This window comes from Myotis daubentonii, chromosome 7, assembly GCF_963259705.1.
Source record: "Myotis daubentonii chromosome 7, mMyoDau2.1, whole genome shotgun sequence".
Classification (NCBI taxonomy): domain Eukaryota; kingdom Metazoa; phylum Chordata; class Mammalia; order Chiroptera; family Vespertilionidae; genus Myotis; species Myotis daubentonii.
In genome coordinates this window covers 63,795,142-63,813,471 of record NC_081846.1, presented here as the reverse complement: position 1 = coordinate 63,813,471, position 18,330 = coordinate 63,795,142, and the positions used below count along the sequence as shown (strand labels likewise).

The window sequence follows — 18,330 nt, the reverse complement described above, 5'->3', positions numbered from 1 at the left end:
CATATTTAACGCTACAAGATATGAAGAAGGATAAAATTAATCTAGGTCACAGCTATAACACTTTCAAAGTTTGTATCTAGTGAATCTTTAGACACACAGCTAAAGAGCTATCCTATATAATAAAAGGCTAATATGCAAATCAACCAAGCAGCAGAATGACCGATCGCTATGACATGCACTGACCACCAGGGGGCAGATGCTCTATGCAGGAGCTGCCCGTGGTGGTCAGTGCGCTCCCACCAGGGGAATGCCGCTCAGCCAGAAGCCCTGAGCTGGGCTCACTGCTGGCAAGTGCAGCAGTGGTGGCAGGAGCCTCTCCCATGGGGAGCAGGCCTAAGCTATCAGTTGGACATCCACTGAGGGCTCCTGGACTCTGAGAGGGCACAGGCGAGGCTGAGGACTCCCCCCAATCAAGAGTGCATGAATTTCGTGCACCGGGCCTCTAGTCTATAATAATAAAAGGGTAATATGCTAATTGACTGGATGTCTTCTGAACATCATTCCAGATGTCCTTCCTGACGAAGCCGGGGCCAGAGGAAGCCAGCCTGGTCCGGGGTGCCTGTGGGTGGCCCAAGGGAAGCCAGCCCAGGTCCAGGGGGCCTGCAGGTGGCCAGTGGAGGGAAGCAGTCTGAGTCCCGGGTGCCAGAGGGAAGCCAGTGCAGGCAGCCAGGGGAAGGAAGGCCTACTCTTACATGAATTTTTGTGCATTGGCCTCTAGTTTATAATAATAGTTTTCACTTTTTAAAAAACAAATATTTTCTTAATCTTCACAGATTAAGGAAGATGTGTTTTTTATTGATTTTTCTTTTTTTTTTTTAATTTATCTTTATTGTTGAGAGCATTACAGATGCCCAGCCTCCCAACCCCCTCCCCCAGATCTTCATTGCACTGTCGTTTGTGCCCATGGCTTATGCATACATGCATATAAGTTCTTGGGAACAATGGAAGAATTTTCCTAGCCAAGGCATGGCATCACTTAAGAGGTCAGGAATTAACCTTAGTACGTGCTCTGTTATATCTCTTAATCTTTATTCATGCATATATTCATTCATTAAATTATTCATTCATCAACCTAAATTTGTTGAGCATCTACTAAGTTCCAGGAATTGGCAGGGTACTAGGGACACAGTAATCAAACAATCACATGTATAAATATAAACTTACAGCTGTGATAAGTGCTATGAAGAAGGGACACACGGTGCTATGAGATTGTCTGACGGGGAAAATGATACTGTTGGATGGGCTAAGAAAAGATTTCCTGAGATGGTTCTAATTATACTAAGATCTAAAAAAAAATTAAAATGTTCATAGCAAACCTATGTTATAGCTATTACTATACCTACCTCTTAGAAAAGATAATTGAGTCTCAGATACCTCTAGCAATGGAGAAGTAGGTGAATAGGTGTTGAACCTGTGTCTTGGTGATTCTTACAATTCAGTATCCAACACAATGAGTTACTATATATTCTGCTGGGATTGTGTGTACACATCTGTCTTTCCAATTAGACTAAGATACCCTAAGACACCTAGGGAGCAAAAACTGTAGCATGTATGAGACACATAGTTCCAGATACATAAGTGTCTCTCTCTGAAGGTTGCCTGAATGATAGATATCAACATGAAGATAAATAATCAACACATTTAATTCAATTTTGTTCATTTAAAAAAGACCTATTTTGGATAGAGGGGATTTTGGAGAATTTATACAAGTTAAAACAAAATGTCCTTGGATGTTTGATCTGATGATTCTTTTTTTCCTTTCTTTCTTTCTTTTTTTTTTTTTTTTTGTCGTTTCTTTCAATTGTAGAGGTATTAATTTGAAATCATTCCATTGCAACCTGGGCTGCACTTACCGCTCTATACTTTTTTAAAAATGGCCTTTGTGACCTATAGCTATTTGAAGACTTACCTCTTTGTTTATTTTTCTGGGAAACCGAAGTCACAGTTGTGGTTTACTTTAAAGCAATTACAGATCTGTGTGATACAGGTCTTGATTCAATTTATTTTCCTTTCCCCATTTTTTTCAGGTACTTACTTTATTATCTTTTGTCTATGTCTTATAAGTCACCTCTACTCCTCCTGGGAATATGACAAGATATAAATGAATGAACAAATATGATTTTAAAGACCTCTCAAAGGAATTCAGATTTAGAAAATAAACTTTCATAAATCTAATTTCATTATTCTCCTCCTGAATTTTAATCTTTAAATCTGATAAGAGCAGCTGAAGAGGATGCATGGAGATGGAGTTATAGAAACAGTTAAGTCATTGTATCTTGATGGTGGTGGTGGTGGTGGTGGTGGTGATAAGGAGGTTTGGGGTTGGGGGATAATTGTATGATTATATTCTACACGACCTTTGTACCGGCAGTAAATACTTCTGTCATCTGGTTCCTGATTAAATGCCAAGTGCCATAACTAAATGGGTAAATAAAGGCAATAAAAAGTGAAGGACATGCATATTAAGACTGGTGAATGAGCAAAGTAAAATGGGGTGAAGCTGAAATCCTGGGTGACAGGGACTGGAAGAGAGAATGGGCATATCATGGAGTTGGTGTAACAGAGGACATAGCATTTATGTCTTATTTCCCTCAAATAAGATTACATTTATATATTTGCTTTGCAATTTATAGATTTGCTTTATTTCCAAAGCAGATGACTACAGAGCAAACTTTGTGGCTAGGATTTCTAAGTCTTAAAAGTTCACCTACATTACAATCATTACATACACAGCAATCTAGAAAGAGCTCAAAACTTTTCTTCAGTGCCCTCAGGCACTTTAAATCTTAAACTGGCCAGAACCGGTTTGGCTCAGTGGATAGAGCGTTGGCCTGTGGACTGAAGGGTCCCGGGTTCGATTCCGGTCAAGGGCATGTACCTGGGTTGCGGGCACATCCCCAGTGGGAGATGTGCAGGAGGCAGCTGATCGGTGTTTCTCTCTCATCGATGTTTCTGACTCTCTATCTCTCTCCCTTCCTCTCTGTAAAAAATCAATAAAATATATTTTTAAAAAAATAAATCTTAAACTGGTTATCATCAATTTTCAAAACTGCATTAATTCTCAGTCTCTTAATGTAGATACATAACTAGGACTTCTGAAACTAAATAGCACCTAGAAAATAAACCTGATGTAAGAAGGTTACTTTTAAGGCAGTTGCTAGATTTTGGTGAAACTCTTTTGTAACAGGAAGATTTAAAAACACTGTGCTGTTGCCTGGCTGGTATGGCTCTGTGGTTGAGCGTAGACCTATGAACCAGGGGGTCATGATTCAATTCCTGGTCAGGGCACATGCCCGGGTTGCTGGCTCAATCCCCAGTTGGGGGGGGGGGGCGGGGCGAGATCAGGTGTGTGTGTGTGTGTGTGTGTGTGTGTGTGCGCGCACGCAGGAGGCAGCTGATCAATGGTTCTCTCTCATCATTGATGTTTCTATCTCTCTCTCCCTCTCCCTTCCTCTCTGAAATAAATTTAAAAAATATATTAAAAACAAAACAAAAGAAAACAAAACAAAAATAATACTGTGTTGTTAACAAAAAAGGAATTCTCTCAGAATTATCAAGCATAAGAGTGGTCCTATCAGCTAAATACAGAGACTAGAACCTGAGGTTTATGTAAATATTATATCTGGGCTAATTTCACTGTTTAGCTTTATACAAAGATCTAGACATCTGAAAAGAAGAAAAAGCAGGACTTTCTTCGGTGGCATTTTTTTTTTTAATGTGTGAGTAAACATCAACACTATGAAAGACTTAACTTGATGCTATAACAAGCCTATATGGAACTATTTCCCTAAAGGGGAAATGTTAACTAATAGTTTCCACCAAATCATGTTGCTCATAAAAGCAGAAGAAAGAGGAAGTAGGAGAGAAAACAGTGAGTAAATCAACTCAGTATGATTCTTCTGAATTATTGATTTTCAGTCAATTAATAAACCAATATTTAGTAAACATGTGTGAAAGTTGCTGTGATGGAATACAAAGAAGAATATGACGCAGTCCTTACCCATCGGGCAATGCCAATCAATGCTCTAGTCTTTAATTTTAGTAATGGCTTTAATAATTTTATAGCAATTTAAATTCTTTGTAAGTTGCTACATAAATTGCTTATATTCTTGAGAGAGGTATGTTTTTTTGCCTGCCTGTGCTACTCTTTGTTCATTATGAGGAGATAGAAGTGTAAATCTTCAGAATTTCCTTCTATCTCTAAAACACTATACTATACTATTTTATACCACAATGTGATTTGATTATTCTAATTCATATAGAGCATGAGTGAGTCCATTTTTAATTCAATCCAAGTATACTACTTCATTGTTAAAATATGCATTGTATAAAGATGGCACATGTTTTCAATGTATAAAAATTTCTCATTGTTTAAGTTTAAGGTGTACAACATAATAATTTGACTCATACACATTGTGAAATGAGTACCACTATAATTTTAGTTTAACATTCATCATCACATATAGATATAAGAATAAATTTTTTTTTCTTGTGATGAGAGCTCTTACGATTGACTCTCTCAACAAATCTAGTGGTTTATTACAGCAATACACATGACAAAGTTTGGAAGGCCTCACAAAGGTACTCAGATTTAGAGAACTGCATTCTCAAGAATCTAGTTGCATTCTTCTTTAAAAAAAACAACACAACAACAACACCAAAAACACCACAATTTAATTTCTTTAATTTTGTAAGAAGGAGCTTGTGATCTTTATTTAGCCTCAACAGTACTCTAAGGTGTTATGAAAATGTTGACAGGAGAAGTAAAACTATGGTGGGTGAAACATAGTAACACGAGTACCTACATTGGGTAAAAAGAACAAGGACTGTAAGACAGTAAGAAGTGAAGCAGGGAGGATGAAAAATTATAGATAAGCTAGCCAGAAAAAAAGTCACTGCTGTGTAATTATCTGTTACTTTAAGAATGTGGTCCCTGTGGTTTTGGATAGACTTGTTTGAGGAAAGTTTGTCTGCAGGGTTGGCGAGGTTATAGGTGGGGGTGGGAGGACAAAGAAAGAGAATTTTCTTGGGGAGCAAACAGAAGAAACTGCACTATGAAGTATTCTAACTCCTAAATATGTCCAAATGTCTCCTGGATTAGCTTGTTGGCAGATGTAGAAGTTACATGCATTTCTGAAGAAGCAAGCCAAGGCAGAAACAAACCAAAAACCTCTTGATGACATTTTCCCATGAGAACAATTGGAGAATTTTCCTAGCCAAGTACATGGCATCATCTTAGAGGCCAGACACTGAGCTAAGCATGTGTCATGCTATATCTTTTAATCTTTATTCAAGCATATATGGATTCATTCAATTATTCATACATTGACCTAAATTTATTGAACATCTACTGGGTCCCAGGCACTGGGCTAGATACCAAAGACACACATTAATCAAATAATCACAAATATAAATATACTAGAGGCCTGGTGCATGGATTCATGCACCGGTGGGGTCCCTCAGCCCGGCCTGTGCCCTCTCATAATCCAGGACCCCTTGGGGGATGTCAGACTGCCAGTTTTGGTCTGATCCCTGCAGGCCAGGCCAAGGGAGCCCACTGGTGCATGAATTGTGCACTGGGCCTCTAGTATGCATATAAGATCTTTGGTTAATCTCTTCCCACCTTCCCCCTTCCCCTTTCCCTCTGAGATTCATCAGTCTGTTCCATGTTTCCATGTCTGTGCATTGAGCATCTGCCCCTGATGGTCAGTTCACCAATGCTACCAAACGGTCAGAGTTGCTTACGCTTTTATATATATAAAGGGTTACAACTGTGATAAGTGCTAAGAAGGAGGGACATACTGTGCTTTGAAAGTATCTGATGTGCAAAGTCACATTGTTGGATGGGTAAGAAGAGCTTTCATGTGATGGTGCTAATCATGGTAAGATCTAAGAGAAGTTAGATAAATAAACTCTAGAGATCTGCTATACATATTGTATCTATAGTCAACAGTACTATATTGTACACTTCAAATGTTGTTAGGACAGATCTATGTTAAGTATTCTTTCCATGGTAAAATATAAAAATAAATGAATGATAGATTAATGAATAGATAATTAAAGTTCAGATGTTCATAGCAAACCTATGTTGTAGGTATTATCATATCTATCTCTTAGACTACAGATCTGAGTCTTGGGATATATCTAGCAATTAAGAAGCGGGTGAGTCAGGCTTTGAACCCATATCTTTATGCTTATTTACCACATTGAAGTGCACATGACGAACACATGATTCCATAAATCATGGCACTAAGTGCTATGAGGGATTTTGCTTTGGGAAGGTTTCATCCAGCTCACCGACGGACAGGTAAAAGCTTGCTCTTGGACTTCAATGCTTTCTTCAATGCCCTTTCTGATTCTTAGTTTTTCCCATTGGCAAGTTCTTTGTTAGAGAAATTTGTATTTCAATTACATTTCCTGTTAGCCTCTATTATTTATTTCCTAAGCAAAATTGAAAAGGGTTGATTATATCCTTTCACCATTGAACAATGACAATAGACCAATAAATAGACCAATAAAGCTGAATTCCATGAGTCACTTTTGAAATGAAGTCTTGCTTTTTCATTTTCTTATCATGAAATGTCATTGATTACTTGAAAGCAGTTCTGAGGTTACTATTCATATTTAGAATTTTTTTTTTCTCAAATTTTACAATGAGAGCTGTTTTGGACCCTTTCAATTCCTCTTTAGTTTTAGAGGCCTGATTCCAGTGTCATACTTTCCATTGACTAAGTCCCTCTGAAAATTTAGTGGAAGTTGAAGTCTAAGTTTCCTGAAGACTTTTTCTTTACTGTTGCTGCCCACTCAAGACTGAATATGTTTTCTTAAACACAATTGCCTACTTTTTAAAAATATATATTCACTTGGGACATATTAATAATGTCTCAGATTATTTTTATCTTACTTATAGTTAATTATGTTCGATATTCTATTTTTTATGGTTTTCCATTCCTTTTTCCCAACTATTTGTTTAACTCAGCACATGTTTTTACTGAATTTCAATCTGTTAGCTTCAGAAGAGCATGACCATGGTATGTTCTCTTACTTTCTGCTGGAGTGGACAAGTATTGACAGAGAGAATGAAAAAGGAGCATTAGCTTTTTGTTTAAAACATATATTTATTGAAAATCTAGTGTGTGCCAGAAACCAGGCCAGATGTTTGGTTATAATGGTGAATAGGCAGATATGGCCCTCTTATACTGTGGTACAACCTAGGATATGAAATGTCCTGTCTATCCAGATAACAGAAACATTTAACCCAACTTATGAGGTCTGTGGGAATACACCTAGACCTGTGGTATCTGAGTTGAGATTTGAAGGATCAGAATGAGTTTTTCAGGTAACCATAGCCAACCACGGAAAGAGAGAAGAATATTTCTGGCAGTAGGAATAGCATATGTGCAGGTCAGAGAGAACAGTGGTAGGGGCTCACGTTGTCTCTCTTTTTCTAATTCTTATGCAAACTAAGAAATGCAGAAGAGCATACAATAATAATTTCTTTAATTTTTGGCTTTTTAAATCCTCACCTGAGGATTTTTAGAGAAAGAGAGAGAGAAACATCAATATAAGGGAAATTGATTGGTTGCCTTCTGTACGCACCTCAACCTGGACCGAGCCCATAACCTAGGTATGTGCCCTGATCAGGAATAGAACCCACAGTCAGGACAACACTACAACCAATGGAGCAACCCAGCCATGGCGATAATTTATTATTTTATTTGGTAGAAAAAAAACTTACATCTTATGTATGTATTATTATATAAATAACCTCCTTCTAGAATAATTGCCTAGGGGCTTTAGGATCAGATTATGACCAATTTGGGCTCCATTTTGAAGGGACTACTGCCCATGCACTGTGGGAGTCTATGTCATAGAATTTAAAGAAATTCCTTAAAGTTGGAGCAGACACAGGAGGGGAGGGAACCAGTGAGTGGGAAAGGGGAGAATGTGGTAAGAGGTAAGGCTCAACTGTTGAACAAGGGGCAGAGGGGCTGGACTTTATAAATCATGCAAAGATAGTGAAACTTGAAGATAAAAGTATTGGTAACAATAGGTTAAAGCCAATTTCTGTTTTTTAACTGGGGGGGAGGGGGTGGTGGGAGATAGCAGGCATTTTATTTTTATTCTATCCACCCCTTCTTCTCGTATTACTGCCTTTACTCTCAAACTAGAAATAATAGCAATAAAATGAATTGAAATACTATTTTCTCCTATCCTAATTTTATGAGAAACCGCCCCATTAATAATTCTCTGGTGGTTTTGATTAGAATAAAACTATATTTTAAATAAATATCATAAAAAGATTTTCTCACCATCTAATTTCAGGCAAGACTTAAGAGAGTAAGAAATACAAATAAATGCAGAGATCTGGGGTCAGCTGTCTTAAAGTTTGTCATTTGCTATTCTGTGTGTGGTCTCTCACCAATCACCATCATACCTTCACCTTTTCTCAACCTATTTTGTATCATTAGGGAACTGGAAATCCAGCCCAATTTTTCTCTTGAGTGATGTCAAAAGATGCCAAGGAAACTGACAACATTCTATCTAGAAAGCAATTTTATTTGCACCTCAGCAGGGCATCAGAGAGTGGCAAAAGTAACCATGATATGAAACGGCCACCTGACAAGTTTTGGGTTCTCTTGGCTGACAGCTTCATTTCAGGGCCTTGTTTTGCCAACCACATCCAGACTTATGCAGCTTGAAGCTTTAATTCAATAAACCTAAATGACTCTTTAGGAATAGAAGCAATCTCTTCCTTTTTCTCTAGACACCCGTTTCTATATAATTAAGTCAACATTAAAGGGATTTTCCAGCATCTTCCATCTAAAGCTGCAGAGAGGATGACTAACTCCTGGCTAGGGTGGTTTAACTGACCTTGGGGTGAGCATTATGAAAGTCTCACACAGAAAAATAGCTTAGTAAGAGAAGGAATGATGTCACCTCCATTGTCCTTTATTAGGGAATTAAGGGTTTGGCTTTGAGTGGTTGAATTCTATTCTTTAGGAGGGCTCAGCTGTTACTGCTATTTTGCTTTTGAAGTTAATTGGTCCTACCTTATAAATCAGTGTCTTCCTTTCTCCAGCAACACACGCTCACGTTATAGTGCTTATGTCTTTAATAAGAAAACATGTCGCTCCTTTTATTATTGATTATGAAAAGCAATACCCTCCTGCTTCAGTACATGTGATTAGGAGAACACCTGAGCCTTCTCTCTTTTAAACCCAAGAAAAGTATGAGTTTGCTTTTGGAGGACAAAGAAACACATTTTTTTCATCGGCAGAATTGAATTAGTCATTGTTCTCCATAGAGTTACAGAGAAAAAAAATCAACCATTTGCAATCTGACCTTATGTTTTCTGTCCTCTAATTTTTCTAAGAATCTGTCTTTGAGATTTTAGGACATGAGCAGAGTACATCAAACACAATAATAGCAGAGAGGAGAATACATCTGTTCATACTCCCCCAATGTCACTTAACACTCTGAATTGTGATTTTATTTGTCTTTCTCACCCATTAGCGTAGCATCCATAAGGACAAGTCCAAGGCCTAACTCATCTCTCTCTATGCCCAGCACAGAACACAGTGTCTGACACATGAAAAGTACTCAAAAAGTATTTGCTGACAATGTAAATGATGGGGCCCACAAAAGCAAAAGGCACCATCCAATGATTTCCATTGTATTATTTTTCACTCTCAGAAAAGTTCTATTGCATTTGCCTGGTTTGCCACCTCCAGATTTAGAAGAGAGCATGTATTCTAGCCCCATCCATCACCAGGCAAATACACAGTCACGGGCTCTCCTCATGCTCACTGGTGAAGGTCTGGGAGAATCATGACTCCTGACTCGGGAAGGCCTAGAATTACTCTCTGTCATTAGCCTACTTCTAGCAACTTGAGACAAATCCCTGAATGTAACTGGGTTTCTGTTCTCTTGTTTATATAATAGAGAAGGCGGACATGGGGATTTCTAACCTGAAGAACCTAGATTCATGAGCAAACACCAAGGCAAACCTGTGAGCTTCCTGAGATTGTGTGTCAGATGTTATATGTATATGGATATATGCTTTTTTTTAGATAAATAGTTTATAACTTTGAAAAAAGTAAGAAACTCCTAAATACCTAACTTTTGACATAAAATTTATACATGTCTAAGAAAACTTTTAAAACTGCCAGCCACAGTATATATATATATATTTTTTTCTCTGATTATCCATTTGCCCCTGGTCATTCACTGTCTCATGACACGTTAAATATCTATATATGCCTATGTTAAACTTCATCTGATGCATTCAAATCTGGAGCTAGGTCTTCTACTTATTGAGCAAAAACTTTGCTAGATTTCTTTTATCCCAGAAAACTAATTATTTTTTTCTCAAATACTCTATGCTTCCAGGCTCAGGGCTATAAATATAATCTGCCCAAAAGGATCTCAGGAGAGAGTAGAGGTACTGTTTGCCAAGACTGCCCACACAGAGGCCAACAGGATGAGATGGTAGTCCAGGAACTTTGGAGGACACTGTGTAAAGAGAGAGTGAAGATTTCTGACACTTATCAGGAATGGAAGCTAGGTCATTCTTTTTATTTTATTTGTTAATCCTCACCTGAAGATATTTTTTCCATTTATTTTCTAGATCAAGTGGAAGGGAGGAGGGAGAAAGAGGAGAGAGAGAGAGAGAGAGAGAGAGAGAGAGAGAGAGAGAGAGAATTTGATTGGTTGCCTCCTGCATATTCGTGGACTGGGGCTAGGATTGAACCTGCAACTCAGGTACATGCCCTTGACCAGGAATCAAACCAGTGACCCTTCAATTCATGGGCTGTGCTCTAACTGCTGAGCAATAATGGCCAGGACAACTAGGCCATTCTTATAAGAAGTGGTTTGGGTCTATTGTAGCAACTCTGAGCAAAGGCCATAGCATCATAATATAGAGGAGCCAAATTTAATGGGTGAGGAAGAGGGGGCATTTTGTTTTGCATGCGTGCATTCATTTCCTATTGTTCTCTTACACTTTGGGGCCACTATTAAGAACATTAAGGGCCGAAACCGGTTTGGCTCAGTGGATAGAGCGTCGGCCTGCGGACTGAAAGGTCCCAGGTTCGATTCTGGTCAAGGGCATGTACCTGGGTTGCGGGCATATCCCCAGTAGGAGATGTGCAGGAGGCAGCTGATCGATGTTTCTCTCTCATCGATGTTTCTAACTCTCTATCTCTCTCCCTTCCTCTCTGTAAAAAATCAATAAAATATATTTTTTTAAAAAAGAACATTAAGGGTTATTTGGACACAAGCACAGCAATACTGCAACAGTCTATCTGATAACTGAGATGTCTACTAAGTGAGTAATGGGTGGGGAGCGTGATGCACTGGACAAAGGGAAGATTCATGTCTTGGGTGGGACATGATTACATCATACTACTTAGAATGGCATGCAATTAAAAACGTAGGAAGTGTTTATTTCTGGAATTTTTCACTTAATGTGTTTGGACCTCAATTGATGGAGAGTAACTGAAACTGTGGAAAGCGAAACCACGGACAAGGGGGCCACTGTACCATATGTTTGCTTGCGTCCATTAATTTATTATGCCACAGTTTAGTAGGAAGAGTCATGTTCCCGGATATTATATGCAAAGAAGGAAAACACAGAAAGGGAAATTATGTATCTAAGTATATGAACAAGTGCTGAGAAAAAAGGAGTACGATTTGCTAGAGCTGAAGAAAACCTGAAGTTTATAACATGTACTAATTGCTTCTGAGGGACATAAAAAATGAAGAAGTCTCCCCTCACCAACAATTTATCACATCTCCTACTTCTACCCTTTTTACGTGACACTGGAAAACTGGGAAATTTTTCAAAGAATAACAATAGTGTAAAATATATTGTAATAATATTATATTAGTTGTGCATTATAGCAAAATGAAATGAACATGTTCTGTAACGTTCCTTTATATTGATATTTTCCTGGGGGTAGAGATGTGTGCAGCGAGGCAGGGGACAAAGTGTAGGGTGGGGGTAGAGGTAGGGTGAGTACATACCAGATGGTCACATGGACACAAGATTTCCTGTATAGTCTTGTTTGCCCCTTAGGGTAATTCCAGACCCAATGAGCATCTTGGGGGCTACTGAGACAATCCTAAGAACTCTGTGTAATCTAGAGTGTTCTAGATGGTTCAAGTCCGGCCTTAGCCATCTAAAGAGCATCCTTTCTTTTGTTAGTTCAAGTTGACCATTAATTAATAATGATTAATTGTTATTAACCACTACCTACTGTAGCAAGTTATGGGCATACATTGGTAAGAAAAACAGAGTCCCTTCCTTGTGGAACTAAGCGTCAAGAGCATTTCAAGACACCCTGGAGGTTTTGCTCTCTAGGGAGAAGGAGGCCTAGAATTCCACGCTCACAAACTGGGGAAAAGCTGGGCATGAAGTGATCAAGAACATCCAGGTCTTTTGAGGCCTTTTTACGATGTTAAAAAGACCATACAAGTCATATTGCCTGATTGCTTTTGTCCTTTTCTCCACGGGATATGTTCAAAGAAAGATGAACAAATGATTAGAAAAGACTGCTTGGCACAATGGGACAAAGAGAGGGTGGAGGGCATGGGATGAGCAGGTTAGAAACTAGACAAATAAGAGGAGCAGAACAAGTTTATTTTCCAGAAGTGTCCAATGGCACTTAAAGAGGAGGAAACCCTTACCACACAATCCTGATGACAGGTGCATATAGCCCTTCTCTCAGCTCTGTTGACCGTTAGTTACATCACCCTGATGATGATCAGTCTAACGGAGACCAGTGAGTTATTTGAATGGAGTCAGGTTTTCTCTGTCCATCCCTGTTGCTTGGGACTGTCAGCCCCTCGTAAAGGAAAGTAACCCTTGGCTACTCCTCAGCACCTTTAAACAGCAATTTTCTGGGGGTGCACCCTTGGGAAACTAAAAGTGAATAAAGTAAGTTCCCCCTCTAACTGACTTCCTCAAAATAAGGAATCTTCAATCAGGAGAATGTGGTTAATCTAGTTGATTATGTTTCATTATCATTTATACTATCATTTATATCTTTCTTATTCAGAAAAGAATTAGATGCAATAGAGTAGATATTGCAGCAGTCAGAACGTCAAAGCTTTTTCTATTTTTCAGTTTCTTGACTTGAGTGCTGGCTTCTCCAGTGTCCATTGGAGGCTGAAAGATTTTAAAACTATGGCTGTGAAACCTTTCCTTGGATTGTGGAAGGCCATGGGTGACAGCCATCCATGGGTCCTACTATGGACTAAACTGTGTCCCTCCAAATTCATATACCGAAGCCTTCACCTCCAATGTAACTGTATCTGGAAAGAAGGCTTTTAGGAGCTAATTAAGGTTAAATGAGGTCATAAGTGTGGGGTCAGGGTTGGTGGCATTATGAGAGGAGGAGTTTTTCTCTCCTTGCACACACAGTGAGCAAAGGCCCTGTGAATGCAGTGAGAAGGTGGCTGTCCACAGTCCAGGAAGAGCGAGCTCCCCGGGAGTCTGATGGGCCAGCACCTCGATTTTGGAGTTGCAGCCTCCAGAACTGTGAGAAATAAATGTCTGTTGGCTATGCCACCCTGTCTGTGGTATCTTGTATTGACAGCCTGAGCAGACCAAGACAGGTTCTTCCACTGTCCCCTCAGAATGCTCTCACCACCCAAGAAGGAGGGCAAGCACGGCAATGAAGGCGGAGGGGAAAGAGGGAACAAGAATGTGTGGGAAGGACTCGTAAGGGTGCTGATTTGGGGAGGTCAGGGTAGATACAGCCACACTCTGGCTCAGAAAGCAGATATATGACCATAATGCTCAGCTTTCATGCACCTGGGACTCTGTACGGTACACACGAAATGTTCCGTACACAGTTGTGACAAGATGGCATTGTGGTGAAGAGAGCATGGGGTTGCAGAGCTAGACTGCATTGTCTGAGTTCTAATCTTGACCTTGAAGAAAATACCTAGATCCTTCTCTGTAAAATAGTAAACTTGATGGTACTTAAATTATCGAGTTTATTTGTGAAGGGGTATGAACCATTTAGGACAGTGCAATTTCAGTGTTAACTCTTACTTTGACAAGGGGGTTGGTCATATAATGACTCCATTTTCATTTTTCATTGAAAAGTCTTTTAAAAGTTTGTTGTATAATAGAAGCTCACCATCAGTGCCTCGGTGTTCATGGAAGATAGGCACTAATGTTTCCCTTCAAAAGAAAAAAAATCTGAAGAAGAAAAAAATCCCAAAGAATGAATTGGCTCTGCCAAGCTTGCAGATTTAGGCTTCATTAAAATTTGTTTCCTGTGTTCCCAGGGGGCAGACACTAAGAGCCTTAGAATTCACTGTGAATACTTTTTAAAAGATCTTCTAGACTCCCTCTAAATATGTATTTTCAATATTAGATAAATAATGAGTTTTCCATATTCACCTAAAGTACTATATAAATACCACCATGTTTTGTAATCTCCTGAGAGTTCATTTTATTTTATAGGTTTTATTTCATTTATTTCAAAATATACTTCATTTTTACTTTTCCAATTTGTTCAACAATTGGAGATTTCACATAAAGTACAAAACTATAACAATGCAGCAGTTTCCGTAGTGTAGTGGTCATCACGTTCGCCTAACAATGCAGCAACATTTTATAACAAAAAGATTGGGGAGTGTTCATGTTTAGCTCGGAAGGAGTCTTTTCCCTTCTAACTCTGACCAGCCATAAAAATCTAGGGTTATTGTACAGACACAATAATGACTGGCCACCATACCTCACATTGCTCTTCCATAATCACCATGTGAGCCATTAGAATGCATTTGGGAATTCCACTTGCACCACTTCATTATAGCAATATAAATGTGGTGTTCCCAACTACCTATCGGAATGTTCCCACCAACCCTGCATCTGTGGCTGTTACTATGTCCATGGATATCCCATGGAGATGTCCATCATGGAGATGTCCATGGAGATCCCACCCAGACAAGGTGCATTGTGTTGTTTGTGACCATCTTCCTCTACTAGATATAAACTCCCTGGGGCAGAGATGCTGTTTTATGGACCAAGCCCAGAATAGTGCCAGCACATAGTAGGTGCTCTAAAAAAATCACATGGTCAATGAAAGAATGACAAAATGAAAACTGGGGTATTTAGAACAGAATGCTAATGTCAAAATAATCCATCAAAAAGAGGACATGCAGCTTTGAGAGTTTTGAGAGTCTTAGAGGGTAAGGTGATTTTTAAAAAATCTATTCCTTCAATAAAAAAAGAATTCCCTGGGTTATTTCTAAATTTGATTACATTCCATATAAGACTAGAATCTTCTAAGCAACTATTCCTGTGGAAGATTAATGGAAGTGAGAGAGACACAATTAAAGTCTTAACTCAGAGTTTGAAAATCACTTTTTAGTATTTAAAGAGACATTAATCATGACTATTAATCAATAGAAAGGAATGTTCACAGAATGCTTAGAATAAATGTTTGCTGAAGCAAAAAGTCAGAGGGAAAAAGGAAGGCATACATGCCTAGGGCTGAAGACACATTTTTTTCTTTTCGGTTTAACAAATTGAAGCTGCTGGAAAGGAACAATTCACCAGAGGGAAATGTTACTGTACAGCCAATGAAATACCACCATGGTCAGCAGAACCTCAGCAGTTTGTATATCCTCCCCCCCGCCCCCGCCCTGCCCCGTGCCCTCCCCTTGCCTGCTCCATGCCAGTCATTGTTGAGAAACACGTTTCTTGCAAGTCTGACTTAGATATTATGCCGAGAAGTTACTCAATGCCAAGGATTAGGAAAGTACTTTTATTCCCTTTACTGTCTGCTGACGAGAATAAGTCCCCAACATTTTTGGTAATTCTCTGCTTTTAAAATTTTTTATGAGGCTGTCCCATGTCAATGCTCTTTAATTCGCTCACTCATGCTGGATCCTCAGGTTTCCCCTTTAGTTTGTGCTTCAGAGAATTCTTTCCAAGCAACTATACCTCAAATATTTCTAAAGCCATTAAAAAAAAAAAAAAGCTACAGGATGCAGTTTTTATATGAAGTGACTTAGCTGTGTAGAAAAAATAGCTGAGTTTTAAAGTCCCTCTTCGAGTATCTTCAGACATTTATGTAAAACTTATGTGTAAGAGTTTTGTTTTTTTAATCTTTATTGTTGAAAGTATTACATAGGTTCTCCTTTTCCCCCCATTAAACTCTTCCAGCCTGCTCCCGTCGCCCTCCCCCACCCCGACCCAACCCCACCCCAGGCCCTTACCACCCCATTCTGTGTCCACGGGTTATGCATATAAGCATACAAGTTCATCGGTTGATCTCTTCCCACCCACCAGCCTCTGCATGTGCAAGTTTTAGCTAAATGTAGAAGCAACTAACTGGGTTTAGGGGGACCCAGGCTTCCCTTGGTCCTAAGCTATTCCATGCTTCCTTTACATCTTCCACACACTGAGGGCCCTATATTGTGTTGTCCTATGTTACTGAGATGCTGCAACTATAAGTAAGGTCATTTTTTTGTTCTGCTTCCCTTCCTCTAATTGATCCAATAGCTGGGTCCTGGGTCATCTGTTCTATGGGCTTCTGTGAATAAGGAGAACTGCAAGGCGGATGGCTGGGTTAGGGTCTCAGAGGGCAGGGAAGCAGACTAGCCTCATCTCAGAAATAAATCTGTGACCCGAGACTGCACCATACTGTGTCATTACTGCTGTTCAAGGAATTTCCACATCTTCTACAAGTTAATTCCAGGTGGTATCATGGCTCTTTATGTCTAAGATCCAATCACTTAGTCTAATTATGCTCCATTTTCTTTTTGTGATTTGAAATCATCGTGAAAACTCTTTATAGATGCAGATTTATCTTTTCCCAAGAAACTGCTACTACTGCCCAGAATAAAAACATTCCAAAGCCTACTAGGTTTGGAAACATGAGCCAGATTCTGTAATCATCTCTGTCAAAATTAAACAGCTAAATCAGGAAGTAGACAATAAAAGGCAGATCACATTTAGACAAAGACATGGTTACTTTTTTATTTGAAGGAGAAAAAAAAGTATGTTTTAATAAATACTGCGGAAACATTGACCAAACAAACATACAAATTGACTTCAACATTTTAAAAAATGCAACAAAGGTTCTGCTTTTTAACAGTTATAACTTATTTTCTTTTTACAATATTTAAATACAGAAAGCACTTGCCAGCTATTTTGTAATACTGCCCAAAGCATAATGCTGCCTCAGTCAAAGCATATTATGTTGGTAGAAACGTCTATATTTCGTGGGAAATGACTGGAATGGTATTTCCTTGCAGAGACAAAACAAAGTGCTTGTAAAACATAGAACGAAGTTTGTAATTACCATAATCTCCTCTCCTGCCACAGTTTAATGGGAGCGACAGCTTCAACACTTCAAAAATGAAGCTTTATCATTGGAAAGAAAGCTCGTCTTCAGCAAGCGCCAACAGGTCAGATTGGGTTTATACTCTGAAAGAAGCTCTAAAAGAAACTGGTCAAAAATATCTGTAAACTATTTTAACTGCTGATTATTTTAGGTAACAACAGCGATCAAGTACTGAACAAGGGCCTTGGCAGAATCTGGCTAAGTGAGGTTGAGCAGTCCCTCTAGAAATGGCTAGCATAGTGTCAGGACGGACCGTACATACTTTCCCACGAAGGAGACTCTAAGGCGTGGACAGGAGGGTCCTTCTGTGGCCGTGTTCATTTAAAGGAAGCGAACTAAACCGACCGGTCATCAGCTGCTGCCGACTTCAGAGCTTCATCCCCCAAAGAAGAGGCCTTTTGCTTTGTACTTTTGGTAATGATTCCAGACAGCTGCACTCACCAACTGTGCTTTCTGCTACTATTCCTTCATTATTTCTTCCTGTGAAGATAGTACCTACACTTTCCCACCTTAGATCATTCATCCTATGACGTCAAACCAAGACACCTTTTATTTGACTTTGCATTTTCATTAACGATGGCAAAAAAAAATAAAAAAAAATAAAAAAATCACACACCCTCTCTTCTACACAGCGCACAAAAATATTACCTTGAGCAATTTACCACTTTTTAATGACAATCACAATGATGAACAGAACTATCAGACTGAATAAAAATCGACACTTTTTTCTACTTGATCGTCTGCATATCTTGCAAGACTGCAAAAGCCTTTCTTTAGAGCCCTCTCGCTCAGCTATTGTCAGGAAGGCAAGATTTCAAAGCCTCGCCAACTTTTCCTCTGGATATCCCAAGGGTCCTGATACAATTTCCATTTTAATGATGAGCTAGAAGGAAATTAGATCTCATCCTCTAGAAAACTAAATGCTAAGGTCACAGTGCCAGTTCCCCAGTGAGGACGGTAT

General features: G+C 39.0%; 1 protein-coding gene across 1 annotated transcript in view; it reads right to left on the bottom strand.

Moving 5' to 3' along the window:
• Window positions 1-8,689: 8,689 nt before the first annotated feature.
• The window catches only part of RND3 (Rho family GTPase 3), a 27,349-nt gene continuing 17,708 nt past the window's right edge, over window positions 8,690-18,330 (bottom strand). The window contains exon 6 of the mRNA XM_059704882.1: window positions 8,690-8,777. Coding sequence (XP_059560865.1) covers window positions 8,690-8,777 — 88 coding nt within the window. The remainder of the gene's footprint in view (window positions 8,778-18,330) is intronic.